Source organism: Carex rostrata, chromosome 22 (assembly GCF_964058835.1).
Source record: "Carex rostrata chromosome 22, lpCarRost1.2, whole genome shotgun sequence".
In the NCBI taxonomy this organism is placed as follows: domain Eukaryota; kingdom Viridiplantae; phylum Streptophyta; class Magnoliopsida; order Poales; family Cyperaceae; genus Carex; species Carex rostrata.
Genome location: NC_135939.1, coordinates 6,363,874 through 6,377,244, shown reverse-complemented (window position 1 = coordinate 6,377,244; position 13,371 = coordinate 6,363,874). Strand labels below are relative to the sequence as shown.

The 13,371-nt window shown below is 31.3% G+C and overlaps 1 protein-coding gene across 2 annotated transcripts; it reads right to left on the bottom strand.

Annotated features, from left to right (window-relative positions):
- Positions 1 to 359: 359 nt before the first annotated feature.
- Positions 360 to 2,482, bottom strand: LOC144574347 (Tetratricopeptide repeat (TPR)-like superfamily protein). 2 transcript variants are annotated; one of them, XM_078324293.1, is made up of 2 exons: positions 1,877 to 2,482; positions 360 to 1,537 (listed from the first exon to the last, which is right to left on the bottom strand). In XM_078324293.1, exons 1-2 carry the CDS (start codon positions 2,412 to 2,414, stop codon positions 513 to 515), a joined length of 1,563 nt encoding a protein of 520 aa, XP_078180419.1. In that variant the 5' UTR covers positions 2,415 to 2,482; the 3' UTR covers positions 360 to 512. The 2 variants fall into 2 exon arrangements, with proteins under 2 accessions (XP_078180419.1, XP_078180418.1); XM_078324292.1 differs by having other exon boundaries at positions 360 to 2,482.
- Positions 2,483 to 13,371: the final 10,889 nt, after the last annotated feature.

Genomic DNA, 13,371 nt, shown 5'->3' with positions numbered 1-13,371 from the left:
GGTAATATCATCTCTTTTTCATATTTCAAAATTTAGAAGTCATGACACGACATCAATTTCAACTCTTTTTCATAAAATTTTATAATTATTTCAATTCATTTTAAACAAGATTACGAGTCCTTAAAAATAAACAATCTAATTAATAAGACAGATAAATTTGAGTATGCTAATTTTTATCTCTTGATATATTTTAAAATTCAACTTCGTAAATTACAAAAAAAAAAATCAAGTTGACACATTTCTTGTTAAAAATAAGACATCAACTGATCAACAGTTTAAATTACAGAGTTTTTAAATAGAAATATGAAATTTGGTGGCATTAAAACATGTACTATAAAAACCATGCAAACACAAATGACTCAGGTTTAGAACTCCCAATACTGATCCAGACAACTTGTTTCTATGTTCCTGGAAGAAAATTGAACTCAACTACCAGTTCCCCACAGCGCAACACATAAAACTGTAATTTTTTTTCTCTAAAATTAAATGTGTTCAGTGATATCCATTACTGGTCAGGCTTTTTGAAAACAACCTGAATAAATTTGATGCACATGCTTCAGATCAGAGACAGACACAGTCCATGCATGACCTGGCAAGGACTCGGGCCAATCATCTGCAGCCACATCATCACACCTTTCTTCAACCTCAGCAGCTTCGCGTAACTTCCCTTCCTTCCACAAGCTCTTGACCAACAACCCTTTTGTGGCCTTATCAGGCATCAAACCAGCATCCAACATTTCATCGAACACTCGTACTGCAAGCATCGCTATGTTATTTTTACAATAAGCACAAATAAGAATGCCATATGTATACGCATCTGGTTTCAGCCCACATTGCCTCATTAAACCAAACAACTTGTGCACACTCTTCAAATCTCCATTTCGAGCAAAATATTCGATCAAACCCGCAAAAGTTTGTATATCGGGCAGAATGTCCCTATGCATCATCTCTTCTAACAGAAGCATAGCTTCATGCCCCCTCCTACATTTCACCATGGTACGGAGTAACGATGAATAAAGCAATAACTGGTATGACTTTGGCATAGGCCCACATATTACCTCGGTCTCATGAAATACTCTAATAGCTGCGTCAGCTTGCTTGGACAACCCATAAAAGTCTATAATTAACCGGACAGTGGAAAAAGGGAGAGTAATCCCTTCATCTCTTACTTTGTTAAGGAGCTGGTCAACTAGGTCAGATTTCCCATGACGTGCAAGAATTGTTATCATCCGAGCAACTGTGTGACGGTCATGGAAGAAGCCGCCAGGCTGATAAGCAACCCAACAAAAGAAACTCCATGCTGATTCAGGCTTTCTAAAAGCCCGCAATAGTTTGCACACAAGTCGTGGAGACCATACAATTTTTGCTTTCTCCAACTCTGCGACCTCTCTTGGATCCCACCCCTCCAAAGCCCGTGCTATAGCAATCGGATCCAACCACGGCTTCAGCTTTACTTTTACACCCTTTAATTTATCTTGCTTTTTGTTTTTTACTTCTTCTTCATCACTAGATTCACCATCTTCTTCTTCATCACCGTCTAAGCTAACAATATAACCAATTTGGGTATTAGGAAATAATTCCGTGACATAATCATCAGTTTCCTTAACAAAACCAGCTTCGCGCATTTTCAAAATTGCAACTCGCATTTGCCTCCCGGGCAGAATTCCGTCATGACCCATTTCACCAATCAAAACTCTCAAATCATCAAACCGATTGTTCAAAACCAAAGCTTTACTGAGTACATTGTATTGCCTGGAAGTTCTATGAATTCTCATACAAAGCAATAGCCTGAAAATCTCCAATGCAGATTCTACAAAACCTGACTTGACCAAATGCTCAATTAACACAGTGTATGTCCTTGAGTTAGGGTTTGCACCTTCTCTAACCATTCGATGAAATGTCAACACAGCCAACGAATGCTTTTGATTAGATGCATAGAGCTGGATTATTAGGTTGTATGACTCAGTGCAGGGATGCCCCCGTGGTGAGGTGGCACGCAGATATTCCCAGGCAGAGAGAGCCGACTGGAGATCTCCAGCAAGTGAGAACCATCGGAGGCGATCGAGATGCGAGGGGGGCACAGGGAAGGAAGGGAGGAGGGAATGGAGAGCAGAGAGGCGACCAGAAACAGCGAGGCGAGAGGCAAGGGAATGGAGGAGGGGAAGAGGGGGTGGGGATTGGAGGGTAAGGGAAGTAAAGAGAGAGAGCGCGGAATCGGGGGTGGGAGCACAGCGAATGAGGTGGGAAGCGGTGAAGGGTTCGAGGGGAGAGGGAAGGGAGGGGAGGGGAAGTGAAGGAGAGGTGAAGAGATGGAGTCTGAGAGAATCAATGAGGCGAGCGCGAGAGAAGTAGACTGTGAGAGTTGGTGGTTTAGAGGAGGTGGCGGTGAGGTGGCGGAGGTGGCGAAAGGGCATGGGTTAGTTCAGACTTCAGAGGGGTTCCTCGGCTGGTCTGGTCTATGGACTATGGGGCTATGAGCTTGGTTTGTGCCACTGTCTCTCTGTTTGTCACATAATTCGGAACTTTTAACCGTTCTAGCCACTGCCTCTATGTTAGAACTTAGAAGTGTCAACGGCTACGATATGAGTTGGGGATGGAGATATACTTAAATAAGCATTCGTCGTGATAAAAAAAAAAATACTCTTATTTGTTTTTTCGAATGAGATATAAACATCATTGATATTTCAATTTATATTTTTGATAAAATATTTTTCAAAACAAAAAATAATAATAAATACAACTAATTTGTATTATGAAAATTTAATAAAATACAAATTTTTATTGTATTATGTATCATCTTCGTACATATATATATCTATATATATAATTTTATTTTAAAAAATTATCTTATACGAATACACAGATAAGATGACAGAAAAAAATTGTAATCCTTACCCTAACTGATCAACTAACGCAAAATAAAATATTACCCTTATCTGTGTTTTCGAATATGATACGGATCAGATAAACGTATAAAAGATTGCCATTGACACCTCTACTCCCGATTTTTTTATTTATATCCAAAATAAAATATAAATTTAAAAAACTAACCAACTAGCTAATGAAATTGCAAAACTATCCAAACCGGTTAACCATTAACCGGACTCAAATCAAATTTCCGATTATTGGTTTTCCGGACCCATTGAAATAGTCCGGTTAACCATTAACCGGAAATTTGATTTGAGTCCGGTTAATGGTTAACCGGATTTGTGCATTTTCCTTTTTCTTTTCTTTTTTTTTCTTTTTTTTTTTTTTTTTTTTTAGAAAACAAAAAAAATTTATTTTTTTATTTTTTTGTATTAAAATATTAGAAATGTTGAATATATTTCTTTGAAAATAGATGGAATACAATATAATTTGTTTTATTAGAAAGACTGCAACAAATAACCCAGATCAATATTTTTCAGATCGGATTTTTCGCGGCTGTAAGAAAAATTAATATATTTCTTTATGTGTTATTGGAAAAAAATAAAAATGCTTAGATTCCGAGTTATTGATCCCGGTTCAAAAGTCACTTCTAGGTAATCTAGAAAATATTATGATATTTCTAGTACATTTAATTTATTAAAAGTTGTATCTATTTTGAGAATTATTTTTGAATAACAATCATTAAATAAATTAAAGTTTTTATTTTTTTTTCAAAATAGATACAACTTTTAATAAATTAAATCTATTAGAAAGATCATAATATTTTATAGATTACTTAGAAGTGACTTTTGAACCGGGATCAATAACTCGGAATCTAAGCATTTTTATTTTTTTCCAATAACACATAAAGAAATATATTAATTTTTCTTACAGCCACGAAAAATCCGATCTGAAAAATATTGATCCGGGTATTTGTTGCAGTCTTTCTAATAAAACAAATTATATTGTATTCCATCTATTTTCAAAGAAATATATTCAACATTTCTAATATTTTAATACAAAAAATAAAAAAAATAAAAAATTTCTGTTTTCAAAAAAAAAAAAAGGAAAAGGAAAAGAAAGTGTTGTGCCGAGTTCTCAATTTGGCTCAAAGCAAAAATATTTTATATGTATATGTTCGGTTAATGGTGCACCGGTTTTTTTTTTTTTTTTTTAAACAGAATTTTTTTTTTTTTTTTGTATTAAAATATTAGAAATGTTGAATATATTTATTTGAAAATAGATGGAATACAATATAATTTGTTTTATTAGAAAGACTGCAACAAAATAACCCAGATCAATATTTTTCAGATCGGATTTTTCGCGGCTGTAAGAAAAATTAATATATTTCTTTATGTGTTATTGGAAAAAAAATAAAAATGCTTAGATTTCGAGTTATTGATCCCGGTTCAAAAGTCACTTCTAAGTAATCTATAAAATATTATGATCTTTCTAATAGATTTAATTTATTAAAAGTTGTATCTATTTTGAAAAAAAATAAAAACTTTAATTTATTTAATGATTGTTATTCAAAAATAATTCTCAAAATAGATACAACTTTTAATAAATTAAATGTACTAGAAATATCATAATATTTTCTAGATTACCTAGAAGTGACTTTTGAACCGGGATCAATAACTCGGAATCTAAGCATTTTTATTTTTTTCCAATAACACATAAAGAAATATATTAATTTTTCTTACAGCCGCGAAAAATCCGATCTGAAAAATATTGATCCGGGTTATTTGTTGCAGTCTTTCTAATAAAACAAATTATATTGTATTCCATCTATTTTCAAAGAAATATATTCAACATTTCTAATATTTTAATACAAAAAATAAAAAATTTATGTTTTCAAAAAAAAAAAAAAAGGAAAATGCACAAATTCGGTTAACCATTAACCGGACTCAAATCAAATTTCCGGTTAATGGTTAACCGGACTATTTCAATGGGTCCGGGAAACCAATAACCGGAAATTTGATTTGAGTCCGGTTAATGGTTAACCGGTTTGGGTAGTTTTCAGTTTTTTAAATTTATATTTTATTTTGGATATAAATAAAAAAATCGGCACTCTATGTTTCAATTAGGACGTTCGAATTGATAAGTATAATTTAATCTGGAATTTTAAATTTCATAGGTCATATTCAACCTTTATATTTAAATAGAGAATTGAAATTTCTAATTTATACCTCATCTGTTTCACATTTTTTATTTCTGTTTTTTTTATTTTAAATTCAAAATGTGGTGATCTTCATAATATTAAATGCATTATTTTCCTTTTTAAGTTTTATAATTTAAATAGGGTAAATTTCGCTAGAGATCACCAAACTTTGTACTTCGTCACAAATTGGTCACTCAAGTTTAATTTGTCCCTTTATAGCTACTGAGCTTTTCATTTATTCCAAACAAATTATTCTGTAACTCTGTCACAAATTCGTCACCCAGGTTTGATTTGTCCATTTATAGCCACTGAACTTTTCATTTGTTCCAAACAAATTATTTTGTATCTTTTCCATTCAAAAAATAAACGGAATATGCTCATTCGTTCTAAAATATTAACACAAAAATATTAACAAAATATGTTCATTCTGTCAAAAAAAAACTAACGCAATATGCTCATTCCGTCAAAAATACTAACAAGGAATGAATATTCCGTTAATTTTTGGATGAAAAAGTCAAACTTAACTATGACAAATGAAAAGTTCAGAAACTATAAAGAAACGAATCAAACTTGAATAACCACTTTGCGACAAAGGACAAAGTTTAGTGATCTCCAGCGAAATTTATCCATTTAAATAACATTTGATATATAGACATATAAGAACCCAAAAAAAAAAAATATATATATATATATATATAGACATGTCATTTTCCTTATAAGTTGTGTGTGTGTATATATATTTTAAACACGTCCCCCATGTTAAATCTATGTTTGTTTTAATTCTATGTTATGTTGTTATTGGATGAACATTAAAACTTGCATAAATTTCCATTCATTTTTTTATTAATATACATTATACTTGATGATTTTTACAAATATAAATTATTTTTACAACTTAAATTATTGTTTTAATTGGTTATCAATAAATACTCATTGAAATATATATTATTTTTTAACTTTGATGTGCCATGCCGCATGCCACTCCAGTAAAACCGTGTAGAATTGTCAAAAGTCCAAGACAACGTTAACTCAAGTCTTTTTAGTAACAAACGAATGGAGGCTAGAAACATAAAAGGCTATCGTTTTCAAAACTTTCGAGAACAATAATACGAATACTTAACGATTGCTGATTCAATTATGATTGTTAACTTTTAGGAGGCATTTGGTTCGCGTTATAAATCATTTCAGGAAATATAAGGATTCTAAAAAATGTACAACCAAGGATTATAATTCTAAAAAATGTGTTATTACTATGTTTGATTTGCACATGACTAAAATGACGAGAGAAATCTATCGACCTATACTACAGGTTGCTCAGTTATCGCATCCACAACGGTATTTCCTTTCCAATTTCTAATTCAACGTGGCAGATTATTTTTTTTCTTTAAAACAAATATTTTCTAATTAACATGCCAGCGAAAAAAAATCATTTCTATTCGCTCTAAAATAAAAAAAGAAGTTGCTAATGTGGCATAAAAAATAAATTAAAATTTAATTTCATGAATGTAAGAGTTTAGAAATTAAAATTAACTTAATTTTTAAATATTATTTTACAGTTGTTTTTAATTCGTGTGTAGGATCCCGCAATGGTTGCATTTTTCAATCAAACTTCTATATTTTCTCTCGATTATTATTATTATTATTATTATTATTAAATGGCTCATTGCGTATTACATTACTTTAAGTAGTTGATATTTATATTATTTTGATGTTGTAATGTATCTGTATATATTTTAGTAGTACTAGTAGTTGGATATCATTTGGATTTTAAATTATATAATTATATATGATAAAATGAGCGATGCTTCTATGGACATAAGGACCTATTTGTAAAATGAACATATTTTTATTTTCAAAATTCAAACAGTCGATCCGAACCGTTCATCTTGTTCTCCATATTAATATGTACTTGGAGACCAAATTTTACATTTTTCTAAATTGTTTTACTATTTATTAAGATGGGTACAAAATTTAATGGTCTGAATTTGATATTTTTTGTACCCATCTTAATAAATAGTAAAAAAATTCAGAAAAATGTAAAATTTGGTCTCGAAGCACATATTAATATGGAGAACAAGATGAACGGTTCGGATCGACTGTTTGAACTTTGAAAACAAAAATATGTTCATTTTACAAATAGGTCCTTATATCCATAGAAGCCTTTGCCTGATAAAAATGTCGGAGCCGAAATAGCCGAGTCACATGAAATTTTACACACAAGTTTACCTAAACATCAAAAACTGAAATTTTAAAATAGTAAATTAAAAGCGGACTTCATATAAATCCAATCGGATCCGATCCATTACAATGTGAAATCCAGATAAAATACACAGTTTTGTCCCCGCTTAGACCGTGATCCAATTAGAGGTACGCGGAGGGACGCGGAGGGAGATGAAGGAAAAAATATTGTGCGTGGAAGAGAGTACGGTGTGCCCGATAATTTTTTATGTTCCAGAAGAGGTGAACAGAAGAGAGAGCAGAGGTGAAAGCTTACTGTTTGGGGGAAAAGATGAAGGTCACAAATATTGATTTTTGAGAATTTTTGTCACCTTCGAATCAGAGTGTAAAAACACTGTTTGGAGGTGGTCTCAACTCCGATCTGTCCCCTTCTCTTTAATGAGGGTTTTTCCCCTCACTTCTGGAGCACAACCTTAGTAGGGGGTGCAAACGAATCTGATCGAATATGGATCGGATAGTGATAAAATCATATCTGTATCTGTATTTAATTTCCAGATACAAATACAGATTGAATATTAGACGGATATGTATAGATATAAATCGAATATATACATAAATATTTTCATAATATATATTAAATTAAACGGTATATATCTACTATTCAGAAACAAATAATTAAAATTTAAAATCATATACATATATGTATTCGTATAGATATTCAGATATCGAATATCCGTATCTAATTTTCGGATCTGAATACAATCATATATTATCCGATCCGTTTGCACCCCTACCGCTTAGCCTCACGTATTGAATTAATGAACGTCGTATATCTGTTAGCATCAGTTGCGCATTTTCCAGGGAAGCTTTTCAGCCATTGAAAGAGGTTTCAAGAGGTTTCAATAAACATTGGTAGCTTCTACCAATTATTTTAAAAAAAGAAAAAAGAAAGAGGTTTCAATAAGCACGCGAAATGAGAAAACTATAAAAAAAGGAAGAAAGAAACGTGGCATCTTCTTTCACATGAAATACACATGCATTGCCAATTACTTTCATTAACGACTTCATGACTCTTTACGATCAATTTAAAAAAGGGAAACAAAGATCAAATTGAAATCCTCTGGTAAGGATTATAACAGAGCCGTTTTAGCTTCATGCAGCGTACTAATCATTTGCAAGCTGCAACGTTCTTTTCAATTCTTAGAGCATCTGCATCCCTGAAACTATTAGAGTTTCTAATCTGACGTGGCAGTTTCTAATCCAGTTTCAGGGATGTGGGAGAGTTTCTTATTTAGAAACTATGCATGAAAGTTTCTTATTAAGAAACTGTTTATAAACTCTATGTTGGCCAAATGATTGGCTCAAATTGTTTCTCCTATTTTAATTTGTTGCTGACGTGGCTTAATAGAAACTCTAAAATGAGTTTTAGGGATGTGAGAGTTAGAAACTTTAAAGACCATAATTTCTAAAAAATAGTTAACAGTTATTTAGAAATCCTTTTGAATTTTAGGGATGTAGATGCTCTTAGTACATGCGCTGCACGAAGCAAAAAATGCTATGCTAAAATATTCATCCTAATCCTCCCTCCGTAGTCCATAAGAAATTCTATGTAATGGGGACAGTTGAGATTCTCGTTTTGAAAATTTGTCTTTTAATAGTCTGATTTCGTGCTGGTAATATTTTGAGTATTTTCAGAAATTTTATTCAGAGCGTTCGTTTTCTAATATTTTTTACCTTTTGGTTTCTTTTTTTTTTACTGTTGAACTCTAAAATTTACAAATAGATTGCAAACAGAAGATAAATCTGTCAATATTGGTTAGTGTTAAACGCTGATTAAATTCAAAGGAAGATAGAAAATTCAGCGAAATATGGATTATTGATTGTTACCAAAAATTTTATTTATACCATTTCAAAAAAAACAACCCCAAAATTATGGAGAATTCCACGTCTATTAGGGCCTCCAAACCAATCTATGGTTCCATTCTTTGAGAGCCGCAGATTGGTTTGAAGGTCTCTCAAAATCTAAATATATTTAATATACAATGTATTTTTAGGCTTTTTGAGGGCCGTCAAGTCAATATGCGGCCCCGAGTAGATGTGGAATTTTTCCAAAATCAGAGTATTTTTTTATTATGGTATAAATAAAATTTTCGGTGATTGTTATGAATAAATAAGTTGTGGATGTTAATTTCGTAATTTTGAAGATCATTAATTACTTTCAAACTTCTTCTTAAAACATGGCCTCATTTATAGATAGAATTAATTAAAAAAGTTTTCCATTTATAATTGATAGTGACTTTGTAAGCTTGTATCGAATATACAAATATATAAATTAATATTAGTCATTTTGTATACATTATTTCTATTTTGTTTATTTTTTTCTATAATTAATTTATAACACCTATCCTATTATTATTTGTCAAAAATAATAATCTAACTTTGAATTTACATGTAGTAGGTTATGAGTTCAAAATCTCGAAAAAATACCTATTAGAATATTTAAAGTTAAATAACCCGACTTCATCTTCAAATAAATACATAAATAAAAATTAGAATTACATCAGTGACATATCAATATGTCCGAAATTTTTATTTATACCATATTGAAATAAAAAATAAAAATACCAGGACCATCAATTCAATCTGTGACTCTATTTTTTAGGGGCTGCGGATTGAATTGGAGCTCCCCAAAATTCAAAAATACACTATAATATACTGATATTTTTTTTAGTAAAATAATATACTGATATTTATATTTTTGGAGGCTCTAGTTCAATCTACGGCTCTCCAAGAATAGAGTCGCATCTTGAATTGGAAGCCCTGGTATTTTTTTCTAAAAATTCTTCAATTTCAGAGATTTTTTTTTTAAATGGTATTAATAAAAATCTCGGTCAATCCACTCGTTAGTCCCAACCAAATTTTCAAAAAAAGAAAAAGACAACAATACGCTCCACTAAACAATGACCTTCCAAGAAATTCAACAAACATGATTATTCTACCCGTTTCCCTTTCTTTAGGTAATGATTTCGTTCGAAATTTTTCGCATTTTGTTTAATATATAATTCATCATTTTTCGCTCGAAAAGAACGTGGTCAAATAATATAGTTAGTGTTATTTTTTTTGTCCCTCCATTTTTTTCATTTTTGTTTTCTGATGTGTTGATTTTTCTTCCGTTGGATCCGTAATATCCACAGCACGATTCACACGATTTACAACGAAAAGCGCTCCATTCTTAGAAACTGGAGGCTTCCATTACTGAACACAATGCAAGGCCAACGGATGGTCCTGTGCCATAAACTGCAGAAGAGACTAGCTGTCTGACCTGTTGAACCGCGTGAAGAGTGGTACACGTGGACCAGGCACAGGTAAAAAAGAAGAAATCAGCACCGCCATGCGGTAGGCTGTAGCCGCCTCTCTCTGAATTTTGACCTGGCTTATGAATCATTGACTCAAGTTGGCCCCGCCAGGTGTTGCTCTAGAGTCTAGAAGCGTCTGTTATAACACTCCCAATAAAGCACCACTTATATATCAACGTGCCGACAGAGAGCACAATGCAATGCAATGCAATCAAACTCTTTTCCATTTTTACCGAAATTTTTAAAAATACCATAATCTAAAAAATAATAAATAAAAAAAATCACTTTTTTTTTCTGAAAAATTCAAAATTTGACACAGCCGCACCCTGTAGATGCAGACTCCTTTGAAGTTTGATCTTTGACTCGAATTCATGATTAGCAACCTGTTTTTTGTTTTTTTGTTCCCAGAGATACGACTCTCATTATAAACTAAATTAATTATTTTATTTTATAGTTATTATTTACCGAAAACCCTAAAAATTTATTCACCGATAACTCTAAATTAATTTTCAAACTTTGACTTTGAATGAGATCTTATTCAAAGTCCTTTGGACAAAACTCACTCCCATTAAAATAACTTAGAGCCTTGAAGATTCTAGAAATAATTACTTATCATAGAAGTCTTATGCATAAGAGTATGTCATGCAAAATTTATTTTTTTATTGTGTCTTTTCTTTTAAGAAAAAAATTGATAATATTAAGAACACCCATTTTATTTCTCAAAGCAATCACTAATAACATGTCTTCTATCCAGCACCAACCAAGAAGATCTAAATAAACATAATATTCATGGTACCAGTCTCAACATAGCTCTAACTTTGTAGAAAAATCCACAAAAAATAGCTCCTCACAAAGGAGATAATTTTCAGGCTCAAACATATAAAAAAATAATCACCTCAATCTAACTAATATCATTTTCAAATTTTATGTTTCACCAAGGCACATAATTAATCACACATCATAGATTATTTTACCATCCTTCATTACCCAAACAAATAGAGTTAAAGAAGTCAACTTGAAACAAGAAAATGTGGCTTATATTTTTTTGTCTTAGTTAACATGCTATTTTATAAATTTTTAGAAAAATATCCTAGTTTCAACTATGATTGACCCCCATATAATTTACTAATTATATTCACTATTGATCCCCATATTATATTTTCTTTTCCAATTTAAAAGCTTACTAATATTGCCCCCATAACGATAAATTTCTGGCTCCGCCCCTGATCGTGCCCCCGCCATATTACAAATTTTATGTCAGTTTTTCAATTGAAATCCTCATCAATTATTTGTCTTGCCCACACATCTAGATTGAAGTCAGCATGTGTGTTCATTTCTTCTAAACAGGGGCAGAGCTTGACTTTCACGTTAAGGGGGTCAAACGTGAATGAAAGTCGATTATATAAATTTTTCTTGCTGCGAATGGGAGTCATTTTACACTAATTGTAGCAATTTACTATAAATTATATAGAAAATAAGTTGCAGATTAAAAAATTTGAAAAAAATAGAGTCAATTGACTCCATTCTTATACTGTATATCTGCCCCTGCTTCTATATGACCATATATCACATATATGATATATCGTGACATGTAAATGCTACATCTAAAAAATAGATAAACCATAAATCTAGATTTTTGTCAACGTGATAAAAAAAATTAATTAAAGATTAACTGATCTAGGCTTTCAATCATCAAAACATCATTTTTTTCCGATCATATAATATGAGTCACATAACATAATCTCGAAACTTATCTGTTATGTACAATATATCCAAATTGAAATAAAGACAAGCTGCAAGATTATGCCTAGAAATCCTTATGTAAATATATCGTGACATTGTATTAATTTATTATTACATTTGTAGTGTTAATTCAATCCAACTAAATCATTTTTATTTAAAAAAACTATTTCATTTTACAGTATAAATAAATATTTAATTTTATTAAAGTACAATTTATGTCTTATACTTAATGACAAAGTCACAATGTAACAGAGGTAGGCAATTGTATATCCCTGAAATGGGTATGAAGTAGTATAAATATGTTGGCCTGCCTATTTTTGAAAATTAGATTGCCTACTCCTGTCCTTTGATAATTCAATACTGCAATCCAATCGAATGAATTAAATTGCAAATTGCGACTGATAATTGACTAAAATCGTTGAGTGTTAATATATTTTTTTTTATTATTTATGTTGAAATTTGATTTAAAATTTGGTGAGATTGATTAAAACGATTCAAGTATATAAGTTAATTTTTCCCACTGACCTAATAACTCAAAATTTTTTGTCCACCCTGACTCAAATCCTAGCTACACCGCTGCTTATACTTTACCATAAATCTGACATGAAAGTTAATAATTACACCACCAAGCTGTCATATTTGCGGTAATCCAAAGCCTAAGAGCATCTACATCCCTGAAACTCTTTGAGTTTCTAATCTGATGTGGCAGTTTCTAAACCAGTTTCAGGGATGCAGATGAGTTTCTTATTTAGCAACTTTGCTCCAAAGTTTCTTAATAAGAAACCGTTTATAAACTCTGACGTGGCCAAATAATTCGCTGAAATTCTTTTATCTTGTAATTTATTTGCTGATGTGGCAATTAAGAAACTCTAATTTTGAGTTTCAGGGATGTGAGAGTTTATAAACTTTCAGAGATAAAGTTTCTAAAAATTAGTTAACAGTTATTTAGAAACTCCAAGAGTTTCAGGGATGTAGATGCTCTAACAATCTAACATGGCCTCTTAAATGTCCAACTGTAATGAAAGG

What these genes read in the sequence shown, in the direction of transcription:
- LOC144574347 (XM_078324292.1), bottom strand. Translation starts at nt 2,414, where the DNA reads ATGCCCTTTCGCCACCTCCGCCACCTCACCGCCACCTCCTCTAAACCA.